We start from the raw sequence: 26,281 nt of genomic DNA, 5'->3' as shown, positions 1-26,281 counted from the left end.
AGACAGTATATAAACAGTTTTGATGGTTTTGAGCCGTAAGGAAGCAGAATTGTTTGTAACAGCAGTGGGTTATACTGACGCACACTTATTCGTGCACATCACAAACCCAGCCAGTGTGCTGCTCTGTGTTTATTATCTGGTGTGAAAAGCCATTTGCTGTTTCTCACAGGCTCTTGTTTCCCAAGCCCATTTTCAAGCTAGTCTTTTCTTGGAAGAGGCCATGAATATTGATTTTTTCTTTCTTTCTCCCCCTTCTGTTAAAACAACCTAGTCTTTAAGGCTCCAATAAAGAAGAGGGCTTGTGAAATGAACGTTCGGAAATGGAAGGGTCCAGACTGTGTCCATCACGTAACTGCTCCTCAAAGTGGTGATTTTAATTCGTATTTGTCCTTCCTTTTTCTCAGAAAAAGGTCATCTGGAGGATGTTTACCAAGGAAAGTCAATGATAATCATTTACTAGGAATCTACCAAACTACCATATTTTCAGAACCTACTAGTCAATCATCTTGACCTGTCCTTAGTGTTTTCTCAAGGTCATTTGCGAGATAAAAGTTTTTCTCTGTGAAGACACTGATAGGTGTTTAAATTAACACTGAAATGACCACGTATTCTGACTCTAAAACTGCAATGTAAAACAGGTCTTTTGTTAGTATGTGTCCATCCATGGGCGGCATAAATCATAAGTGGGACGCTCTTTGTATCTGTGTGACGTGGCGCTTTTAGACGTTCCTGCTGTAGATCAGCAGTTTGTTCTGCATGCTTTATTGCCAGGCTCATTCGAGAGTTCTTTGTGTTGTTGGCGGAGCCGCCTCTGTTGTTTCCACTTACTTGTTCGGTGTTTTAAAATGGACACAGCACTGCTGCTGCCCACGCTTCATCCCTGTTGTTGCAGAAAAACGAAGGCTGCTCTAATAAGCCGCATTATAATGGGGACGAAGACACTTCTGATGAGGCACGAGGTGCTTTAGTGAAAGTGACCTTGCTGGCTCTGGTGGTGGTATAATGAGTTCTGTCTTCAAGTTTTCCTCCCTTCATCTTCTTGTGTTTATCTGTTAAATGCCGTGCAACAAATATTTTCATCTACTTGCAGTAAAACCCTACACTGCTGCTGTTACTCTCACACTGAAACATATTTAAAGGATATTGCAGAGAACGAACAATATTGACAGTGATAATGAGGACACAGGAAAAAAAGAATTAATTAGCTATTAAAACAATAATTCTATCTTTTAGACATTGTTATTTTTCTCTCTTCTTCTTCTTATTATTATTTAATGTTAGCTTTTATGCCAGTTCCAAATACAAATGTCTATTCTATGGCACATTGAATGGCTAATAAAGCGTACAGCAAATAAAATAAGATCCATATGAGGGGGACTTAAAAATTGACTGCATTGTACTGAAGGAATGGCTTGTTCATTTTTGTTTTTAGCTTTGCTGGGATGAATCTGCTGACTGATCACTTTCTAATCTCTCTCTCTATCTGTCTCCCTTCCTGTGTTTACTGTTATCTTCATGATATTTCTCTCTCTGTCTCCCATCCTCCATTCATCCTCCATGCGGTTAATTGCCTTAAAAGTTCCATGTTCCCTTCTTTGAGGTCACTGAAGTGGGTCCAGACTCCTTCATCAGGCAAACGCTGGCATTTAATTAAGTCGGGGGTCTACATGCAAGACCCGCTCCATCACTGGATCAGATGGGCATTAGTAATTTATAATCTGACAGGAATGTAACGGGCTGGCCGGATTGGACTTGTCTCTGGGTTGAGGAATGGCTGTTGATGAGGCTTCCCCTCCTCTCATAGACCGTTCCCTTCTTATCACTGTTTAATTATGCTATTATCAGTCAGATGTAGTTCCATCTGTCCTTTCCTAATTCCATCTCCACTTTGGACTGTTTTGCAGCTGGGATTTAGAAATAGACCAAGCAAATTGCTGCACTAAATTATGAAGCCATTGGAAAACGGCTTGCTAATTTCTGGAAAAGTTTACTTGAACAACTTTTTTAGTACTCTTGCAGCTGTTTTGAAGCTCTCTCAATGGTTATGGACCGTGTTGAATGGGATATTCATGAACTCGGATGTGCAGTTTTAATCCGAGTTAATGGGAATTTGCTGGCGGACATGGGTAAGCTTTTGAAGTCACACAGACAGACTGGAAAGATGTGGGCCTGAGACAAACCTAGAAACAGATTCGTTCAGACTGATCCAATTAAGTCATTCTAGACTTAGGATATGCATAACTTAACTACATATTTTATTGTAGTAATGTATTTATGGACTGTATAAGTTAATGTTAATACTGGTTTGAACAATATTTTCTGCGTAAAGCGCTGTGTAAGGCCTGCCCAATCGGTCCAACGGTTTGGTTTGGTCATGCCATGGTTACCCACGGACACTTGACTAAAGTAACATTATATTAAACAGACGTAAGACTCACCCTATTTAGGTTGGTCGATCAGTAGTTTGCTGTCCTAGATGGAAATTCCCTTTTTGTCTTTACATCCCAAGTGCACTTGAATTAGTGCTAAATATTAGCCGGAACTCTAAAATCGCAGTTGGTGTACCCTATGCTCCACTCAAAACTAGATGTTAGTCCATTACTTAGCTGACGCAGATTTGCGGTAACAATCGATAAAACGTAATCTACTAAAGTTAATAATTTCAGAGCAAGTCAGAATAGAATCAAATGTAACAATTTATTATGTCAGGTAAATGTATCATGTCAATTACATAATCAGTTCAGTGATAATAAATACAAAACATCAAATGCTCTGGAATAAAGAAAAAATATGCGACCTGACTAGAAAATACATGATGCTGAGTGTCTTGAGCACACTAAGCATCACGGGCTGATTTGAGCTACAAATCGCCCCGAGCCTCTTGTTGCATTTCTTTAAGTACTCAGACCGAGACAGAAACTTCTTTCACACGGAAACATTTGCTAACAACGGGAATTTGGGGGTTATATAATACCGTTCAAAGGTTTGTGGTCAGCAAGAGTTTTTTTTCTTTTAGATAGAAATGAATACTTCAGTTTTTTTCCAGAAATGAAAAATTCAGCAAGGATGCATTAAATTGATCAAAAGTGGCAGTAAAGACGTTTAAATTGTTTGAAATAAATGCTGTTTTTAACTTTCTGTTCCTCAAAGAATACTATAAAATGTATCACAGTTTTCACAAAAATATTAAGCAGCACAACTGTTTTCAACGTTGATAATTATAATAAATGTTTCTTGAAGACCAAATCATAATGACCAATAATGAAGACCAATAATGACTGCTAAAAATTCAGCTTTGCCATCACAGGAATGTATTCATATATTTATATACTTTAAAAAATTATATTTAAAATATGATAAATAAGAAAACAGTTATAAAAAATAAAAAAAAATCAGTTTTTTTTTAAACAAATAAATGCAGCCTTGGTGAACATAAGAAAAAAACAAACATTAAAATGTCTTACCAACCCCAAACTTTTGAACCATACTACTGTACAGTATATAGTATAGTGGGCAGAAATTATGTGCAGGTACACAGATGAATATTAAATGATTTAAATTATGATAAAATATATATATATTGAATAACATTTTGTGAAGGCTATATCATGCTTTTCCTCACAGTATAAATGTGCATGAAAATATACAGCTGGCTTTTCACAAATGAATCATCTCATTTGGGTGTCTTTTTGCCTGTTTGCTTGTGTTTACAAAATGCAGGGCTGCCAGCAAGTGCACTAATAAAAACTGTTTATCATAAGTGCATGTATTGGAACAGCTGCTTAAAGTGTCAAAAAGTCTAAATGAATTTGGTTGTTTACTGTAATGTATGACTGAATAAACATTTGAATATGTCATGTCACTCAACAATCTGCTCTTATGCTCTCTCAGGTGCTGCTAATGGACTACCTGGACGTCAAAAACACCCGTAGCGCTGCAGAGCCTTCTGCCCAGCTGTCCTACGCCAGCACCGGCGGAGACTTCGGAGCGTTCTTCTCCAAGAAGAAACCTCAACGACCCAAACAGTCTCTATTCAAGTAAGTTTGTTTGTGCAGGTTGATTCATGAATTGAATTGGAATTGAAAGGTTTTAAGCAGACAAGGACCACATGAAAAATACGGGTTAAGTGCCTCATGAGAGACCATTTTCTCCTTACGCTTACGTTTACAATCTGTCAAATGCATCAGATTTCAGGTTAACTTCAAACGAAAACCCTTGACCTGCTTTAATACATGATCTTTGACAACTCCTTTTGCAGGTTTGAGTCGTCTTCCCATGCCATTAGCATGAGCGCGTACCTGCGAGAGCAGCGGAGGGAACTCTACAGCAAAAGCGGGGAGCTGCAAGGTAAGCCAGGGGACCGGGGGGAGGCTGAATGAAGGGGCCGGAGATTGAGGCATGGGGGACGGCAGGTGCAGTGTGAATAGGATGGAAGGAGTGAATAGAGCGATGATGGAGAGGAGGCCCTGAAGTCATCAGGGTGAAGAGTCGCTTAGCTATGTATCATCCACCTGTTAGAGCTTCTTTTGTTCAGCGTCTCCGTGCATACACACACTTCCCGCTGGAGTGAGACAGACATGCCAGAGAGCGTCTCTTTCTCTCCCCTCCTCTCTCACTCTTGAAAATGACCTTGCAGTTTCAATCAGCGGTGCTTGACAGTTGTATGTCCCTTCTTGTTTTTCTTTTTACTTTTTTTTTTTTCCCTCAAGCAATTCCTGTGAGACGCACACTCTGTGAAATGATCGAGAGGGAGCACAAGGTGTTAAGACAAAAAAAGTGAAGGACACATAGAGGGAGAGAGGTGAGAGGCAGATGCTTCTCACGCCATTCAGAAATACTGACAGGTTGTTTTCTTGACAAAAAGTTTCATACTCCTTCAGTACAACCCCCAAGTTTAAAACAAGGGAAATAAAGCACAGGACATACTCTCCAGCTGTCTATTTAAGCTTTTGTGTCTCTGTTTGTATTTATTTATTTGGAGTTTTATCATTTTTCTGTGGATTTTTTTCTGTCTATTTATTATTTGTTGATTCACATTTTATTTTTCAGTTTATTTTTTGCAGTTTTATTACATTTCTGTGTAATTAATTATCTATTTATTCATATATATATATATATATTTTATTATTATTATTATTATTTTTTTTTTGTAGTTTATTTCTTTTGTAGTTCATTTCTTTTGCTGTTTAATTATTTTACTGTTTAATTGTTTGATTTTATTTTATATAATAATATACTTATTATTTTGCAGTTTATTTATTATGTAGTTTGTTTCATATATATTTATTAGGGCTGTCAAAATTAAAGCGTTAATTTTGCAATTAACTATTTTTTTCTCATTTTAACGCGTTACAAATATTTAATGCAATTAATGCAGCATCCGTTTTTTTTCTGTCATCCTTTGGCTGTGCTACAGTATATGATCACGCTATCCTATATTCAAAAGTGGTAAGACGCAAAAAAAGACTCTCTCCTTTTTTGTGTGTGAGAATTTATTTCCCCTCTCCATAGTTCATAACATACAGGTTTGAAACAACATCAGGGTGGATTAATAGTGACATAATTCTTTTGTGTGAGTGAACTATCCCTTTAAAGATGTTGGTTTGGCATTCAAAATTCTTGAGGTGCGGCAACTTAATTTGTTTGCCTTCAACTTCAAGTACAATTTGAATTGATAGCCAATCACAGTCGACCCGTCAGGTCCAAAAAGAGCAAGGTGAATGTGGAGATTAATGAGATAAGGAAGTAAATGGGCTTCTAAGATTCTTATGGTTCTTTCAAATGCTTCACATGTGAAAGGAGGAGAACATTTGATTGGTAAAGCACCTCGCACCACCAAATAGGAGATGAAATTTCCACTGTTCATTTGTGCCGTCACAATACGGGCGCTGTGTCTGTCGCCTGAAAGGACGAGAGGAGATTGAAGGGATGAAATAATTTAACAGACGGAATAAGTTGACTCGGTAGAGGGAGGGAGGAGAGAGTTGAAAGTCATTGTTTCATTGCGTGGGCAGAGGGGCCATTCATGGATTTCTTAGGGAATAAATTAGAAAAATTACAATATGTATTAAAGCCGACACAGGAATGTTTCTTATTTTAATTTCGTTTTCAGTCGCACAGACATTCAAGACTAAAGCATTGTGACGAGTAGATGGTCTGATCTATCTGAATGTCTGTAAAGAGACATTTAAAAGTCACAAAATGCTCCAAAAATAAGCAGATACTGCAGTTAGTATAATGCACTTTCAGAGCAACCTTCGCTGTGTTTTAATACCATTGACAAACAGTCGGTCGCATTTAGTATAATATTCTTTTTTTACACAACTCACAATTCAGTCACAGTGCAAGGCTAAACTGTACAGATGTTAAAACATCTGTGCCTCTGCAGTGCAGTTTTCGCCAGTAGGGTTGCAAGTACATGAGGAATTGATCTATTGAGTATGCTAATCACTTGTACCGCTTTCCAGTGATATAAAATGATAAAATTTCAACATCTGCTGTAAATAAAATAACGCTTCACCAGTCTTGGAGCAAACAGCTTTGTCAGAGTTGCGTGAGACTGCAATTATGTGCGTGTGCAATGTCATGTGGAACGTCTCTGAGTGAACGTGTGTGTGTGTTTGTAGCACTCATTATGAAACTGCATTCAGAGCCTCTGTAGCTTAATTACAGCTTTCTCTCCACCAGCACGACTCCTACAGATCAATTAATCCTCAACTTCTTTCTGAAGAGTTCATTACTGCTTCAGTGCTCTCCTCTTTCTTTCTTTCCGGGTTTTGCATATTTTTCAGACAGGTATAGTGTAGAATGAAAAGAAAAGTATGGGTAAATGAGGGGGAATGGGATTGGAGCATGTTGCAGGCAAAATTCAAACTTGGGGGATTTGTGATTTTTTTTAAATTTATTTTTAGGTGATAAAGTGAAAAAGTATATGAAATATATAGTATATTTATATAAAATAATAGAAAAAGTGAGCTTGAATGAGATTTGAGCATGTTGCAGGCTGAACTCTATCTTGCAGCACTGGTATGTGCACCAAGGCTAATATAAAATGTTTCTTCTTTCTCTATTTCTTTTATGCTTTTCCATAATATTTTAGCGTATAGTGAAGAATGAGAGGAAAATTTAAAGAAAATGAATTAGAATGTGATTGGAGCATGTTGCAGGCTGAACTTGCATTTCTTGCAAATTCACCTCTGTCACCCCCCCACTATTTTAATGGCTTTTTCATAATTTTTTAGCCAGATATAGTGGAAAATGAGTGGAAAATTATAGAAAAGGTGAGCTGAATTGGAACATGTTGCAGGCTGAACTCAAACTATCAGCACTTGTATGTGCACCAAAACTCATAAAACCTCTTTCTCCCCAATTATTTTGCGCTTTTACCTTTTTTGTATAGTGAGACTGAAAGTAAATGTGAGAGAATGTGATTGGAGGCTTCTCTAGACTCTTTTCATTTATTGAGCGTTTATGTAATTTTTAGACGGTTATAGGGGCGAATGAGCAGAAAATTTTAGGAAAAGTGAGCTGGAACGGGATTGGAACATGTTGCAGTTTTAACTCGAACTTTCATTTATTGTACAGTGAGGAAAATAAGTATTTGAACACCCTGCTATTTTGCAAGTTCTCCCACTTAGAAATCATGGAGGGGTCTGAAATTGTCATCGTAGGTGCATGTCCACTGTGAGAGACATATTCAACAAAAAAAAATCCAGAAATCACAATGTATGATTTTTTAACTATTTATTTGTATGATACAGCTGCAAATAAGTATTTGAACACCTGAGAAAATCAATGTTAATATTTGGTACAGTAGCCTTTGTTTGCAATTACAGAGGTCAAACGTTTCCTGTAGTTTTTCACCAGGTTTGCACACACTGCAGGAGGGATTTTGGCCCACTCCTCCACACAGATCTTCTCTAGATCAGTCAGGTTTCTGGGCTGTCGCTGAGAAACACGGAGTTTGAGCTCCCTCCAAAGATTCTCTATTGGGTTTAGGTCTGGAGACTGGCTAGGCCACGCCAGAACCTTGATATGCTTCTTACAGAGCCACTCCTTGGTTATCCTGGCTGTGTGCTTCGGGTCATTGTCATGTTGGAAGACCCAGCCTCGACCCATCTTCAACGCTCTAACTGAGGGAAGGAGGTTGTTCCCCAAAATCTCGCAATACATGGCCCCGGTCATCCTCTCCTTAATACAGTGCAGTCGCCCTGTCCCATGTGCAGAAAAACACCCCCAAAGCATGATGCTACCATCCCCATGCTTCACAGTAGGGATGGTGTTCTTGGGATGGTACTCATCATTCTTCTTCCTCCAAACACGTTTAGTGGAATTATGACCAAAAAGTTCTATTTTGGTCTCATCTGACCACATGACTTTCTCCCATGACTCCTCTGGATCATCCACATGGTCATTGGCAAACTTAAGACGGGCCTTGACATGTGCTGGTTTAAGCAGGGGAACCTTTCGTGCCATGCATGATTTCAAACCATGACGTCTTAGTGTATTACCAACAGTAACCTTGGAAACGGTGTTCCCAGCTCTTTTCAGGTCATTGACCAGCTCCTCCCGTGTAGTTCTGGGCTGATTTCTCACCTTTCTTAGGATCATTGAGACCCCACAAGGTGAGATCTTGCATGGAGCCCCAGTCCGAGGGAGATTGACAGTCATGTTTAGCTTCTTCCATTTTCTAATGATTGCTCCAACAGTGGACCTTTTTTCACCAAGCTGCTTGGCAATTTCCCCGTAGCCCTTTCCAGCCTTGTGGAGGTGTACAATTTTGTCTCTAGTGTCTTTGGACAGCTCTTTGGTCTTGGCCATGTTAGTAGTTGGATTCTTACTGATTGTATGGGGTGGACAGGTGTCTTTATGCAGCTAACGACCTCAAACAGGTGCATCTAATTTAGGATAATAAATGGAGTGGAGGTGGACATTTTAAAGGCAGACTAACAGGTCTTTGAGGGTCAGAATTCTAGCTGATAGACAGGTGTTCAAATACTTATTTGCAGCTGTATCATACAAATAAATAGTTAAAAAATCATATATTGTGATTTCTGGATTTTCTTTTTTAGATTATGTCTCTCACAGTGGACATGCACCTACGATGACAATTTCAGACCCCTCCATGATTTCCAAGTGGGAGAACTTGCAAAATAGCAGGGTGTTCAAATACTTATTTTCCTCACTGTATATGCACCAAGGCTTATACAAACTCTTCCTCCTCTTCCAATTTTCCATGCTTTACATGATTTTGTAGAAGGGTATATTGGAGAATGAGTGAATAATTCCAGGGAACGGGATCGAAAAATGGGAGCAGATCATGTTGCAAGCTGAACTCAAACTTGCATTTCTCATATGTCTCAGTATAAGTATCTGGACACTTAAACCACACCTGAGAATCTGAGATTGACAATAGTAGATATTGTTTTCTGTTTCATATATGACGGATCCCGGAGTAATAATACTGTATGTCTCATATCTATTCATATGTCTGTCCTTTGGCCTATTCCTCACATGTCGCTTCAATCACACAAACCTGCAAACCATACAAAGCAGAGATAGAAGAAAAAAGAGACAGAAAAGCTCATTGCGTGTTGGGCAGGGATTATCACAACGCAAGGAGATTCGTCTATTTCTCTGAACACACGTATACAAATTGAGTTTTCTCCTCTAGGCTTACAGCGAGAGGATAAAGGGAAGGTCTTGTTTATGCATGAGTCTGGTGTTCCCCAGAGAGAGAAAGAGAGTGAGAGAGGTGGATCATGGTGAGTGGCGGGGCTGTGGGTGGAGGAGAGTTGTTGTCTGTCGCTCTGATTTGTGAAGCACAATAGGGGTAGGAGAGGTGCAAATGGAAAAATCCCTCACCAGTGGAGTGAGGAGGTGTATATGGGCGTGTGTGTGAAAGTGTGTGTGCGACTATATAAGCTCTGTCAGATTTCTCTACACTAACGAAAGTTGTTGTGTTTGTGGACTCTCTTTTTAGTAGTGTTTCCATCAAAAACTCTCTAGCCTTACAGGCACTTCCAGATAACTCGCTCTCTATCACAAAAGAGCTGTTTCTATACGACCTTTCAAACTTTTCAAAGTCAGAGTGCCGATTTAGGTTTCACACATTCGAACGGAGACTAAATTCTGGATCAGCACTGATACACAGAGGTGTTTCATATAAATCTGTGCACCTTTACAGAAACATTTTCTGAATTGTTCATATACATCCAAGGTTTCATTTTTAATTGAGTCTTTCCACTAAGTTCAAGAGTAAAAAGGTTCTTTATTATCAAACCAATCAATAGTTGACTTGAGTTGACTTTACAGTTCTGATATGTTGTTTTTTAAACTTGAACCTGAAATGAGATTGAGCTTTATTATATAAATATTGGATTTTGCCACATATAAAGCAGGGGAAAGTGATGAATGTCTTTTTGTCCTTCATACACGAACATGATTTGATTGATATTTTTCGTATCTTTTTTTTTCTTCCTTTCCTTGTAACGACTTTTTAGCTACATTTGCACTTCATATTATTGATCCAAAGATACATTTTATTTTATTTTATAAAAAAAAGAAAAGAAAAAATAAATTGTTATTCGTTCTAGTTATTAAAGCTCAGGTGCCAATGGTGGTACGTGTGTGTATTTACTAACCCGGCCTAGATGATTGTAAAGTGATGATTTCAGACCAAATGTAGCCTGTCTGTCAAGTTGCAATGATGGAAAATCCTAAAATAAGAGGGAAATTGGATATGAGTGTTTAATAGGTCAAATGATTTATAAGTAGCGAAATAAAATAAAAATAAAAAAATCTGTAAGAGATTTTGCTGTGTACTTTTTGTTGTTGTTGTTTTGCATGCATCATGATCTAATCCATGCCAGATATTGGTGGCCTTGACCTTTCTGTTTCTTTCTTTTGTTCTTGCTCGCTTGCTTTCTTTCATTCATGCTCTTTCCTTTTCCTCTTGACCTTTTATTTTTGTAGATGTTGATTAGCCCCATATCCTCTGTATTCAGCATTGGCATTTTTTAGCGTCTCTTAAAGCACCAAAGACAGTATGCAATCAGGCATTCCTACTGAGAGCCACCGGGAGAGAAAGAAAAGATGAGAGAGACAGACCGACACGCTACAGGAAGCATTGTTAGGTGTGATTGTTGAAGAGGGGCTTCACTGTTTGACAGACAATCAAAGCATATTTGATGGACGCCGACGAGAGGAATAGGAAGGACACAAAAAGGTCAGAAGTTTGTTTTTGGGATTTGAACCCAGATGAAACACACCTGGAAATACTTCAAGAGACAATGAGACTGATTGTTTTGATGGTTTCTGTGTATTTAGTCATGATTAAAGGGATATTTCACTCAGTTGACAGTTTCACTGTCTTTTCTTTCATGGAACTCAAAAGGAGAGGTTTTAAAGAATGGAAATGCTTATCTTTTCCACACAATGAAAGTGGATTGGGGACCAGAGCTGTCAAGAAAAAGAGCACCATAAAGTATCATTAAAAAGTTGTTCATATAACATGTAAGCTATATTCCAACTGCCTTTAAGCCATTTAATAGCTTTGTGTGAAGACATTTAAGTCATTATTCACTGATAATCTTTGGTCACCTTTTACTTTCATTATATAGAAAAGAGCAGCTTGGACATTCTGCCATTAAGAACTCATTTTGTGTTTCATAGAAGAAAGTAAGTCAATCAGGATTCAAAATGAGGGTGCGTAAATGATGCCATATATTTATTTATTTTTTGCCTGAGCTATACCTTTAAGAAAAGTCTCAGAACATCACAAGTGTGTGTGTGTGTGTTTGGTGAGTTTGATGATCTGCGTGCTAAATGAGGCCTGATGGAGCCCAGAGACTCAGAAAAGATATGGCACTCCAGACGCCACATGAGAGCGAAGCTCTTTAAATGGCTCTTTAAGCGAGATGCCGTGTGTATGTGCCTGTGTGTGCAAGAAAATTGATCAAATATCATCTATTGCGTGTATGTTTCTGTAGCCGCAACCTTGATCATTTCTTAAACACCTGATTTAACTTAATAAATAGATAACCAATAGATCTGGCTGGAGACTTTATAGCCGCAGATGTTGACACATCACGGCTCATACCTCATCTGAGGAAGAGAGTTGTTGGGGACAAGCAAAATAGAAATGAGCAATTAAATTACTCCTTTGTGCTGTTGTGGTTTTCCTTTTGTTTTTTCATTGTATTTGTTCCCTTGGCTCCTCATCCAGCACATCAAATTGAATCTAAACAAATAAGAGCAGCCCACCAGCTGTGGAGCGCCAACAAAACACTGCAATACACGCTTCATGCCAATCAGTGTCCAGTGCTAGTGTGTGTGCTAGAGTGCTGTTTGAGCCATTAGGACATCCTCAACTTATCTTGTTCTGTGGTCAGACAACATTTTTTTAATTTACTAATTTACCATGTTATCCTGTCTGTCTGTCTGTCTATTTGTCTGCATGTCTGTCGTACTCACTCATCCATCCATCCATCCATCCATCCATCCATCCATCCATCCATCCATCCATCCATCCATCCATCCATCCATCCATCCATCCATCCATCCATCCATCTCACCTTTACTTCTCTAAGTATTTTCACTAAAGATAGATAGATGATAGATAGATGGATAGATAGATAGTCTAGCTTTTTCTGAATTTAGATTTTTAATATTTGATATTGGATATAAATGTATAAGGCATAATATGCAAATATCACAGTGTTGATCTTACTGGGGTCATATTGTACAATTTGCCAAGCAGAACTTATAATGGACAGTAAAAACACCCATCTTTAGATGCACGGCCAGTTTCGTATGCTTGTGTTGGCTTTGAGTCACAGATCATAAAGTCAAATACTGAAATTCACTCACACCCAAGTTCCGTCACAGAGCGGAGCAGCAGTCAGCTGGCATGCGGTCGGGGCGGATGCTTCATGTTCAATCTGTTTCCCAGTAATTTTATAGCAGAAGCTGATTAGGGTTGAAACAGCATTACGGGCCGTGATTGTGTTGTTTTTTTCTTAGGGGGGGGCCGACTGTGATGAGTGGAGTCCTGAGGTGGATCTCATCATGGACGCATTATTGAATTACTGCAGTGGTGAGATGAGATTGGCCCTTGATTGGCTGAAATGGACTTGGAGGGTAATAACATATCAGTTGTGCTGTGGGTATTGACTACAGACGATCTCTTGCCGTTGCTTTTCTCCTTCATGAAGTGGAACTAAGAGAGGAAATGGAAAATAGTAAAAAATCTTGTTAATATTTGGTTGGTAAGGAAAAAACGCTATGTTTGAAGAATTTGATGTTGAACGGTGCCTAACAAGGTAAACAGAGTGCAGCTAAAACTTTTTATTTGCATTTCTGAAGTTCTCTGATTTGTCTTACAGATAGATTGTTGTAGCTGTTATCAGACGGAGGGCAGACGCATAATTACAGACTTTGTCTGAGTGAGCGTGTGTGTCTGTGTTTCACAACCTGTGCTAATTTTAATCAACGAGACCATCATCACCGTGGCTGTCACAGGCTTGTTTACCTTTCATTTGGGATTGGCGTGATTGAAGGAGAAGTGGTGGGGGTGGTGGGGGGCGAGGGGGTGATGGAGGGAGGAGGAGAGGGAAAAAGGTGAAAGAGAGGACAGAGAACAAGGGTGATGATGATGATGATGATGATGAGGATGATGTCTGGATGAGTGGAACAGCCTTTTAAACACAATCACAATCACTGGCTCTCTGATTCTAAATCAGTGGAGCTTGAGAGGGCAGCAGAGACCCGTCTCAAATCTTATGTTCCTGTCCTTCAATCACAATGAGACTCAACAGAGGTGGCCTATGGAAGAGAGAGAGAAAGAGATGGAGAGATAGATAGACAACAATGCCAGAAATGGCTAAACCCAGGGTTAATATAATCCTGGGTTATATGTTGCATGTTCCACACTGTACACTTTTATTTGAATGTTTACAAGGTTAAGTGATTATCTGTTGTACGACCTGCTTTAATAATTGCTTGTCCTTCTGCAGAAAAGTAATTATGTAAATCTGCTCTGGTTGTCTTTGAGGACTCAATATATCCTGCCAAAATAATAGTACAGTACTGTTCAAAAGTTTGTGGTCAGTAAGATTTGTTTATTTAAAAGTAAATAATACTTTTATTCACCAAGGATGCATTAAATTGATCAAGATTGACCTTAAAACATTTATAATGTTACAAAAGAATTATATTTCAAATAAATGCTGATCTTTTGAACGTTCTATTCATCAATGAATCCTGTAAAAAAAGTATCAGTTTCCACAAAATATTAAGCAGCATAACTGTTTTCAACATTGGCAATAATAAGAAATGTTTCTTGAGCACCAAATCAGCAAATTAGATGATTTCTGAATGATCATGTGACACTGAAGACAGGAGTTTTAAAATATGTATAAAAATATATTTCACAATATTACTGTTTTACTGTATTTTTATCAAATACAGTTCTTTCTGACCTCAAACCATTGAAACAGTAGATTGTATCTCTTCATCAGTCCAGTTATGTTTGCTTTTTTTTACCAAAAACTGAAACTATACAAAGTATGAGTGTTTCTTTAATTAGTATGATTAATCAGTTATCGGCCATCTATTGCTAAACAGTTTGCTGTTACATCAGCCTTTCCTCTCGGTTTAAAAAGATGTTAACAGTGCAGCGTGAAACCCTTAAAGAGACACAGACACAAAGGAAAAGTGAACCATGTTCTTCTTCTTTACTTTATCTTTCGGACATTCACATCCAACTACCAGATGAGGGAAAAAAAAGAAACTTGGCCAGGTGTTTTTCGACAGAGAGACAGACAGGCAGAATAAGAGGGTGTGTGCTATTATGGGCATGAGTGTCGGATTGGAAGTGGAGGGGTTGACTTTATTTTCTCTTTTGTAATGGAGTGAAATGAAGCAGTAGCGATGGCTCAGTAATCAGGTCTGTTAGACAGACACTAGACATACCATTATTTTTAGAGAGGAGCAGATCGTGGTCACTCTAATAAACAACTTGACTTTACTTCCTTCACTGCCTGGTGTTTTTGACCTTGGGAGACATCTGTTGACACCAGAGTTGTTTCAGTGAATGAATTTATAGTGAATTTATGGAATAGTTCAGTTAAAAGCAAGATTGTAACTGAATATTCAGGTCTGGTGAGGCTAAATGTAAAAATGTTAAACTTAAGTGTGTGATTTGCGTATGATTCAGACTGAATTCGAACCTGCACCTCCTAAATGTGCATTACAGCTAAACTAGTCTTGTATCTAACCACTAGACAATGGATCCAACAAAAAAACAGGTTGTTCTGCTCTTAGTGCAAAAATTCAGAGCTGTCAACCTGGCCTTATTAAAAATACATGCAATAATGCATCATATCCGAAGTGAGGGGAATTGGCCACCATGCCACAATTAATAATTTATCCAACTCTATTTCCACAATTATGTATTCATTCATTAATTTGTTTAATTGTCTTCTTAGTGCATTGTCAACATACTGAGCTAGTGGTCTCGGCTCTCTCCTGAACGGAAATATTGGAATATTGTCCCCTCAAATGAGTTTTAATAATAGAGGAGTCTCATCAGAAGCCAATCAGACATGAAGACATGGCAGAGGAATTATAACCAGGCCAACTGGGAAGTCATGAATTATTGAAAATTGGCCTGTTCTTTTTCAAGTTCGGGGTTTCTGCCTGACAGCACTGATTGGCCACACACGCACACACCTGTCGATCTTCATTCCGTTTTGTTAGGAGAAACCTGGCAGCTGGTATGGGTTTGTGCTGTGTAGACTGTCTGTCTGTGGCAGCTCAACTGATAACCAGGTGTGAAGACCAAGCCAGAGCACTGTACAAACGGAGAATGGGCTGTGCCTTGTGTTTACGTGCATTTTCAAGTATGTGTTTATGTTTTGGGAAGGCCTTGCCCCATTAAAAAATTATTTGGACACTTAAGCCACACTTAAAAGTGTGTAAGTGTCACTGGATTCGATTAACAAAATATCAAAGCAAGTATAATTTTAAAGGAAGATAGCACACAGGTTTAAAAGTTAGGTTTTATTGTTTTGTTTGTCATGTAATGAATACTTATTACTTTTAAACAATAATGGCAACAACTATACACTATATATATATATATATATATATATATATATATATATATATATATATATATATATATATACATATATATATATATATGTATATATATATACATATATAGTATATACATATATAACATGCCACAATTAATAATTGTATGTATATAATTGTATGTATGTATGTATGCATGCATGCATACATACATACATACATACATACATACATACATATATACATATATACATATATACATATATACATACATACATACATGCACAATAGATAGAATGTTAAAAATGGTATTGATTGACAAACTAGATTGTCAGACAAAATGCACTGCTAATTTTGAATGATTAATGGAGATTTATTAATTATAAGTAATTACAGAATGTACCTGCAGGGGCTAACAGGACCATGCTAACCATCCAAACCTCGAACCTTAAGATTTGACTACATACATCCACACAAAATGACTTTGGGTCCAGTAAGTAATTGCAAAACTAGAAGATACTTCTAAGGAACTGAATTCTAACATGATTTGTTTGCAGATGCCACTTGGGGTCATATTTTGCATCAAATGCAGTGACATTCATACATGTTTTTAGTGTGACTTAAGTGTCCAGATACTTTGTGGCCACATTACTTTATATTTGTCTTTGAATGAGAGTTTGAGTGTTATTTCTGTGCTGCACGTGTTCTACCACACACACACACACAGACCAGCTGGATCAGAGTTGACTGTTTGGGTTGCACAAACAATGCTACAATATTGACACTCATTGTAAATGAGTGATTTCCGATCTGTTGTCAATGTTTCTGCTGTCACACACACACACACACACACTCCACAGCAGACTTTTCGGCCTGATTGCATGCCCTCACACATTGACATGCATCTGTTTCTTTCGCATACACACATGCACGGATAGATCCACTGGGACGGCTGGTGTTAGTGAAGGCACTACACGTTTCTCTGCTGTAGATCCGGGCAGGGACAGAGTCTCAGATCAGACCATTTCTAATCAAACCCACGAAAGTGTAGCTAATGCAATTTCACTAAGTCACTGGCTGGCTTGATTACATGGGGGCTGACATGAGTGGGAGGTGTGCGTGTATGCGCAGTCACACATTTTTCACTCATCAGACTGACTTGCACAATACGTGCACTTTCTTGTAAGTCGCTTTGGTAAGAGAGTGCCTGCCAATAATAGAAATGCAAATTTGATGTTAAGGCGCATCCCAATCCTAGATTAGCGGCATCCACAGGGGCCACCGGGCCAGGCTATAACACCTCTCGTATACACTCGCATGATCTTATGCACACATAGATTAAAGGAAACACTCTTCAGCATAATAATAAACCACCAACAGATGTGGAGAGACATAATAATAAATTGGACCAGCTAACTCGTCGTATTTATTCACATTTGTTTATTATTTGAATGTTGAAATAACTTGTTAAACTGTTGTGTATAAATGATATATTTAACACAGCAGATGTTGGCCAGTTGCTTTTCCAGTAAAGTCTGTCGTGCTGACAACATTTTAATGGACCTTCATTAATATGTGCTAGAATAATATGTGCCGAATAATGATTTGAGTCAAGCCAGGCTGGCGTGGGATGACATTTTCTCCTCCGTCTGTGCCATTAAATGTAACCGCACAATCTGATGCATAACTCTTTGACCTGCTGGCTAGCACATCTTTCATTTATGTGTTTTTAATTAGTGATCAACTGTTTTGGGTTTTTTAATGGCTCATACTGATATAGAGAGCAAAGTGGTACATGATACAATTTAATGATGGCAAATGAAAGCCGCTCAAAATTTTACAAATGAAATGAGCACTTTTTTTTACAGAATATTTATTGAAATTGCAGTAAAAATATTAAAAAGCAGAAACTAGTAAAGGTCATCAATAAGGATTTTTTTAATGGTCTCGGTCTTTTATTTTTAGCAACATTTTAATATTTTTTTTCATAAAACATTATTGTCTTATTATAATAATAATAATTATCATTACAAATAATCATTTCTTATGATTTTTATTTCCTAATTAGGTGCCGAGACCTACGTAGCGAATCAAAAATGCAAAGGTCTGCAAAAAGTTTTATTCTTGACAGGAGATATTGACGACGTCATTGTAAGATTTTTATTTGAAATAATATCTGGAAAATTTACAGCTATACTGCACTTCATGAACATGTCTGGTGGAAAACTTTACAAATAATTTATTCATAATTTAAAACCGATTCTTTCTGATGCTATAAGTCATTCCGTCACTTTTTTGACAAAACCTGTCACCATTTTCAGTTGTTGTTTACCTATTTATATATATTTTTTTATCATGCAATTCTTCTTTGTACCAGTTCTCTCTGTTTTTCTCTCCTCCTGTTGCTTGTTTAGGTCAGAGTCAGTGTGTGCGTTGTCAGCTGTGTTTTCTTGTTTTGTAATTGAGTCTTAATTGAATTAGCAGTAGAGAGATTGGATTGATAGAGAGAAAAAGAGAAACAGGAAACTAAATTGCTCCCTTTCCAGAGCAGCAACTTTGAAAAACAGCCAGAGCTCCAACCAGAAAGCTTTTAGAGAGGATAAAGAATCCTCTTGTCTTTTTTTAATGAGAAAAAGTGGTGGAAATGAAATAAGAGAGAGAGAAAGCCAGAGAGCTTTTCATCAGAACGTGCTCCATGAAGAATGTCAGGAAGGTGGAAATGACAGGAACAACAGCGGGAGGTGCGTGTGAATGCCGGACAGGTGCACTGCGGGGTTTTTAGTGCAGTAAAAGGTGAACACGTTCTTCATTTGAAGCACGTCTTGCCTCTCAAAACAATGAACAAAGGATAACTCTGATTCCAGACTTGCGATTAAACCCGTACCAGTGGGTCTGAGATTACAACGTTGGACGCAAATCATGCAAGCGCACTCTTTTGCTTCACTTGTAATTCCATGGCAATCAAAACCCATCACACACGTGATATACGTGCGTCACAGAAATCTTCCGCCGTTAATTTGTGTGTCTGGACTCATTTCCCATCCCCTGGGCAAGAAATCTCCTGTAACAACTGACTGATAAAAGCAATTAAAGTGATTCCTCGACGAGGGGCTTGTGTGTGTGATGTGCACACGAGTGTCTCAGATGTTTTTTCCTGCATGGTGTTTGTCAGGATGGCGGTGCCCGGGCTTAGTGCTACGTAGTTATAGAAGTCTCTCCAGTGGCAAATCTCAAAGGGCTGTGAAATTTTAATGAATAACATTGTCACAGAGCGAGAGAGATGCCAGTGGCCTGCCGCGGTGGCACTTCTATTCATCGACCCATGAGGCCACGCACACACCTTCTGTCCGCCCGGGAATGTTCTTATTGATGGCAGACTTGATTCTCTTGTTGTCAATTATATTGATTACTTGTGGATGAGTGGAGCTAATAAGGATTGGAGCTCACTTCATTTTTTGGGCCCTGTCTCATCATGATGGAGTTACACAGCCATGATTTTCTTATTAACCCTGTTAGCTCAGGACTACGCACAGGCAAAGAGGAGCAAATGGGAGAAAGAGGAGGGGGGAGACTTGCATTTCTCTCTCCGGCTTGTGGTAATTGCAATGATTTGATCAAATGTTTTGCCTCACTTTGCTTTGTTGTTTTTTTCGTTTGCTTTTTGTTTTGTTTGATTCATTTTGTTTCACTTTGTTTTGTTCTGTTTTTGCCTTTTGTTTTTTGCTTTGTTTTGATTCATTGATTCATTTTGTTTAGTTTTTTTCATTTGCTTTTTGTTTTGTTTTGATTCGTTTTGTTTTGATTCATTTTGTTTTGTTTTGACATTAAGCTGTCCTAATTTTTATTTTATTTTGAATGACCACTAAGCTGTACACTATTGTCAATGGAAGCTTTTTTTGTGTTTGCGTCTGTTATAGGACAACTTAGTTTGAATAAAATTAATATTTATGTAGTGTTCAATGTTGTTATCGATAGAGATACACGGATGGGGTATTAGTTCATCCGCAACCGCATCACAAAACTCATCATCCGCACCAACGTTTTTTGACCAGATTTCAAAGCTGCACCCGCCCACCATCCGCTGATTGTTTTGCGGTCTATGGACGATGCAATGCTCTGCTGATGCGAGCCGCAAGAAAGCCCTTGTCTGTTCTAGAAAGGATGCAGCAAAGATATTTAATGCTAATGTATGAGGCATAGGCCTACGCTGAGTTTCATTAATTTACGATGAGATGCGCTCTAGTTCAACTTCGCAATGCAAGTGAATGCGGCGCATCGGAGCCTCGATGTCACGGTTATTATATTGTCTCCTATATTTGCTTTTTATTTATTAAATATAACATTGGTTGATGAAACATTTATTCAAATTAATATACAATTTGTACAAAACGAAATTCGCTTTAAAGAAAGGCTTTCTACAAAGCAAAACTTAATGAAGTGGTAAAAATCATGTCTGACGATTTACAAAACAAAACTTCATCAAGTGGTAAAAACCATGTCTCCCCATTGCAAATGTTCATTGCTAATGTTTATTATTGCAAATGTTTTTCATTTGTTTAATAAATCTCATAATGATGGCACATCACTATATCATAGCTTTTATTTCTATCTCAAATGATTGGCGGTCGGTCAGGGGGTACTTGGCAAAGAATCAAATACAGTTGGAAACGACGTAGACCATTAATAACACAGACTGTTAACAATTGTTTTTAATTAGTATTTAAACATTCTCTATGATAAAAAATGTTTGTAAAAAATATTTTAATAACACGGTTTTGGCGGTTATAGAGTTCTAATGACGGTGTTCAACTATAACCGTCGGTCTCACGGTTATATACTAACCGTCACACCCCTAATTGTGACATGCTTCACATTTTCATTCAGCATCTTGTGCCATTAGTGCTGTTTTTGTTTTTGTTTTTTTTATTTAAAGATGTTTAACTTTCACCGATTAAAGATGTTTAACACCTGCACTCTTTTCTATTCTGTTGTGCTGAACACAAGAATGCATCCCATGTGAAGGGTCCTGTATCAATTGAGTTGAAAGTCTGTTTAATCTTTTCTTCCTGCTTCTTTCTGTCCAGGTGGAGCTGATGATAACCTGATTGAGGGAGGAGAGACTAAGTTCCTGTGTAAACCGGGAGCCAGAAACATCACGGTCATCTTTCAGCCATTGCTTAGGTAGGTCCTGTTCACAAATGTGTCTGCTGAACATGCTTTATAAAGCTGCATTTCAACAAGCTGCTTAAACTCTCCCCTGATTCATCCATCTATTTCGCCATTGGTTGTTTTTTCCCATTCTTTTCATATTTTTCATGGCCGGCGGCCATTACCGTGTCTTTACCGAGCCCCTGCCATTGATTTTGATTTGTTCTGACGGTATCAATTGGAGTGTTCCATTTTGAACCGCTCCGCATTCAATTTTCCTTTCAATCTCCTAATCTATTGGATCATCGGCCCAACCCACTAATGCCCTGTCATATTACCACTCTAATTCAGAGACATATCCCAAGCATGGTTGTCCTGCCCACAACGTGACTGGACTTCCCGATACTCCTCTTGCTCACAATTACTTTCGAGCCATGGTGCATTGATTTTCTGTTTTTTATTTATCTATTTCTTTTTTCCAGAAATGGTCAGTGTTATTCTCAGAAAGCTTGTTTTTATGTTCTGGATGTAACACCCTTTTCAGACACACTTTTAAAAGACCCTTTGGCCTTAATACACACTCTGTGGATGTACGGCTTTTGCCTTGCTATACCACAGAAGTATGGAAGCCTGATTCTAAAGACTTTATTGTAGACATTTTAACCCATGTCAAGTCAAGCATATGTTTTATAATATAACAAACCTTTAACCCTATTAAGTATTAAGCTTAAGAATGAGAAACTACAACATGAATAAAATCCCAAATCATGTGGCTTGTTTAACTCTGTTCTTCACAATTAGGGCCTGTTTACACCTGGTCACTTCATGCGTTTTCTCAGATCGTTTGTTCTATCCGATCGTGAAAAGACCAGGCGGTAAATGCCCTCCGAAACGCTTTCGAGAAGGATTTATATCTGATCGCTCACATCAGGAGGTGATCTGGGCCGCATTCCAGATGAAACTGGACAAGTCTAAATGCATGCAAATCTTACTTCTCCCAAAATGTTAGAAAATAAACGTGTGAGAGGGTGTTATAGGCTTTATGACATATTATAGCCAGATATTACGGCGCTACCACAACACCGCAGATGAATCTGTGTATCTCTTCAGCAAGCCAACATGCAAACTGCTTCAAATAAAAGAGAAAGTAAGTCGCAGACGCTCAAAACACAATCATCTTCATTAAAAGTAGTGAGACTAAATGTTCTTACCAGTGCTGATGCCGCTCTCTCTCCTATTGCGGTCTTTAATCTTGATATTACTGATGATAAATAAAATGGAGCTCATATCTGTTGCTTTCACTGACGTGAACTCCGTTAAATCTGCATATAGCAAGGGAGTTGAAGATCGGATTTATATCTGTTTTGCGGAGACACATTTATGTGGGCAAGCGTAAACAGAACCGTTTTAAAAATCGGATAGCCATCAGATCAGTAAAAACTCATGAAATGACCGGGTGTAAACAGGCCTTTAATGTCTTATTTGGCAGTTTTGTCGTAATGGTACCACATCCTCATTTTGTGTCATTTCAGCTTAAATTCTTCTCATGTTCACATCACATTAGCAATCGCAACCTCACTAGTGATGAACTTGTGTTGAGTTTGCCAAACTTTTTGCCCATTTAGTCCATTACAAACCTGTCTTTCCGGATATAAAACATTAACCCTGTCGCTAAATGTCATTTGGGAAAAACACATCTTTTAGCCTGCTGCGATTCTGGCTGTATATTTTACAGTACGCCCACTATGAAGTGGAGGCACCTGCTGCACACTGATATATTCTAGCCATGTTCATTAATCTAAATGAGCTTCTATCAGTGTTCACGCGAGCAGGGCGACAGCAGCAGGGGATGGACAGAGGGAGTGTCAGACAGCTGTCCGTCGGAGATGAATGGCAGGCGGATCATCACTCCGACAGTATAGACAGCTCATCTGGTCCCTGCTGGGGTGACGGACCGAACAAATGAATGCATGAATAAACGAGTGACTGCACTCCACCTTTTGCCTGCCGCCACATAATGGCTGCTATCAGTCATAGTCCTCTGCGAGGAGCCTGATGTGTGGCCACCCGACCTTGGCTGTGCTCGTGGAGCTTAATTCTTCGCTGCATTGATACACGTTCAGCCCTATGAGGAAAAAATATATCCTTGTAGCCGACTTTGCTTTTGGGAACATGGGTCTAATATTTTTTACCGTAAATTGCACGACTTATCACTTATTGTCAAAATCATAGTTTTTATCTTTTGATGGAAATGTCCTTTTAAATTTAGTCATATTAAAAATGTCATATTGTCAGTCAAGTAATGTGACATGTTTTGGTTGACGGAAATAGCATTTTAGTTCAAGATAATATGAATATGAGGACAATTTTTGCCAAACTGTAGCAGACTAATCTATACATTTTAAAATTTATAAACACACATTATAATACATATTTTGCAGTCTTATTTTTCCAAAATTTTCTGCAGTATTTAAGAACAAACCTTTTAACTTTTTTTATACATTTAGAAAAATGTGTGAAAGTACATTTTGAAAATTTATAAACACACATTATAATACATATTTTGCAGTCTTATTTTTCCAAATTTTTCAGCAGTATTTAAGAATAAACTAACTTTTTTTAATATATTTTGAAAAATGTGTAAAAGTATATTATAAGCATATTTTGCACACCAAAATGTTTTACTTTTTTAATACATAAAAAAAAGTTTTCACTTGTATACGTCATAATAGGGAAGAAAAGACTATCACTTCTGTTTCGTGCCAACTTTAAAAACTTTTTTATACAGTTTGTTAAAACATTTCTAAATATATATTATAACAAACAGTTTGTTTGTTTTTTGCAATTTTTGTTACATTTTATAATATTTTTCTCATCAGGGTTTTTTAAATGTGTTTATTGATTATTTAATGTAATTTTTTGCATATTCGTTATTGACAAAAAAAAACAAAAAAACTTTTCCATGCCACTGTGTCAAAGGCAGCAGATAGATAAAAATATAAGTTGTGAAGAAAAATCATACACATATTTGCAATGTATATGTTGCTTAATTTTTTCAATAGACATCAGTGGAAAAAGTTGTTTTTTTGTCAACAGAATGCTGTAGTTACAGGGGACACTTGGCCCATGCTAAACCTTGACCCCTTTATTCACCCCTACGCAGCGATCGAACCGCACCTGTGCGGACTGATGCAGGAGTTTGTTTTATCAGTGACCGAGAAGAACCTAAACTTACGTCAAAATCAATACAGGCTCTTAATGTTACTGCCAATCAATTCACCATGCAATTTGTGATCAATAGTCTCCGTGGAAGAGGCTGACGTTGAAGATCTCAAAGGTGTGGAGTTGATGCTTTTTTTTTTTTTGATTGATGCTGGGCAGGAGCAGTCCGAGGGGATCGATAATACCTTTGGGTAACTTCACACATCTCCAGACCCGCTCACTGTACGCTAATATATGGGTTCTGCTAGCACTGTACAGCACAAAGTGTGAAAACACTCTGCCGTGTATCAAATCTCCCAATAGATCAATACGGTTTCTCCATAAAGGCCGCTTGTGTACGAGTCTGTTTGTTTGTGTACGATTCCGTTGCTTTCAACTACCTGAGTCAGTCTGGAAGTACTTTCAGTGTTTTATGTTATAGCCTCACTCACTCATTTGTGGGTTTTTATATTTGTGTGTGTGTGTTTGGGTACACATGCGAATTGGATGCTCACTACAGCGAGAGGGGAGACAGAGCAGGTAGGAGGTAATTTAGTTTGACTTGTGGGGCCTCACGCTGACATTTGAGTGGTATTTAAACCCTCCTGCCCTGACTGAAGTTGGCATTTTGAAAAGGGGGCAGTCTGCGGCTTGCCATAATCTCTCCCCTTGTATGTGTCCATGCTCAAAGGTGATTAGGCCTGGCAGGGACCAGAGTCTTTGAGATCACACCCCTGCCAGAGAACAGATGTTAGAGCTGCCGGCGTCCCTGTGCTGTGGTGGGGACGGGGGGTATTGGGAGTTGGGTTAAAAGTGACATTTGGGAAGTTTCGAAAATCATTGATTGTCAGCTTGATGTGTGTTTGTGTGTCAACATGAATTGGCATTTGAAACCATACTTCCGTAATGTGACATAAACAGAATATTCATATCTATTATTTAGATTAATTGTATTTTTATTATTAGTGATGATGATAATAATAATAATAATACATGTTTCTTGAGCAGCAAATCAGCATATTAGAATGATTTCTGAAGGATCATGTGACACTGAAGACTTGAGGAATGATGCTAAAACAATTATTTTAAATTGTAATGATATTTCACAAAATGACAGATTTTACTATAAATGCCGCCTTGGTGAGCAAAAGAGACTTCTTTCAAAAACATTGTAATGCTTTCAAACTTTGACAGTTACTGTATTTTTTGAGGATGACTTCTGAGGAAACGTTTACGCCTAAACACCCATACACAAACTCAAACAGCACTTGTCAAGTGACAAAACACTGTCACTGTATCTGTCTGGTCTCATATTTTTTATTCTTTTTCTATTTTCTGTCCTCCTCTGCCTTGTATAGCCCTGTTTTACAGTGTCTTCCATCAGTTTCACATTTAGAGACAATTGTATGTAATTGTAAAACTCATCCCCCCCCCGTTGTAGCACTTTTTTTTTTTTTGGAGTTTGACATCTTTTTTCCATCCCCTCTTTTTGATCTCTCTCTTGCTCTCTTTAACACAAGGTATCAATTTCTTCAAAGGGATGGGAAAAAGCAATTCTGCAGATCACAGAGGATGCTATTTGAGAAGTGTCAAAACTTTTGGAGTTATTGATGGCTGGGGCCAATTTCCTGGACAGTTATGTAGGCTTTTTCCCCCCACTGGTGGTGTAGAGTTAAACACATTTTCTCTAATAGTGTGTCAGTTTGAGCGTTTTCAGTGTAGCAGCATTGTGTTTTGTATGTTTTACAATGGTCTTAAAATATACTCTCATGAACATTTTAAAAATATAATAAATTCTACAAAGGGGCTTGTGGTCTAGGTAGCCTGTCCCATC

General features: G+C 38.1%; 1 protein-coding gene across 1 annotated transcript in view; it reads left to right on the top strand.

The window, feature by feature from the left end:
- exoc4 (exocyst complex component 4) overlaps positions 1 to 26,281 on the top strand; it is a 127,441-nt gene that overhangs the window by 30,019 nt on the left and 71,141 nt on the right. Inside the window, exons 8-10 of the mRNA XM_084111416.1 lie at positions 3,892 to 4,037; positions 4,259 to 4,347; positions 21,183 to 21,279. Of these exons, the coding sequence (XP_083967542.1) occupies positions 3,892 to 4,037; positions 4,259 to 4,347; positions 21,183 to 21,279 (332 nt within the window). The remainder of the gene's footprint in view (positions 1 to 3,891; positions 4,038 to 4,258; positions 4,348 to 21,182; positions 21,280 to 26,281) is intronic.

Source organism: Abramis brama, assembly GCF_963993115.1.
Source record: "Abramis brama genome assembly, chromosome: 4".
Taxonomy (NCBI): domain Eukaryota; kingdom Metazoa; phylum Chordata; class Actinopteri; order Cypriniformes; family Leuciscidae; genus Abramis; species Abramis brama.
This window is presented reverse-complemented; position numbering and strand designations above follow the sequence as displayed.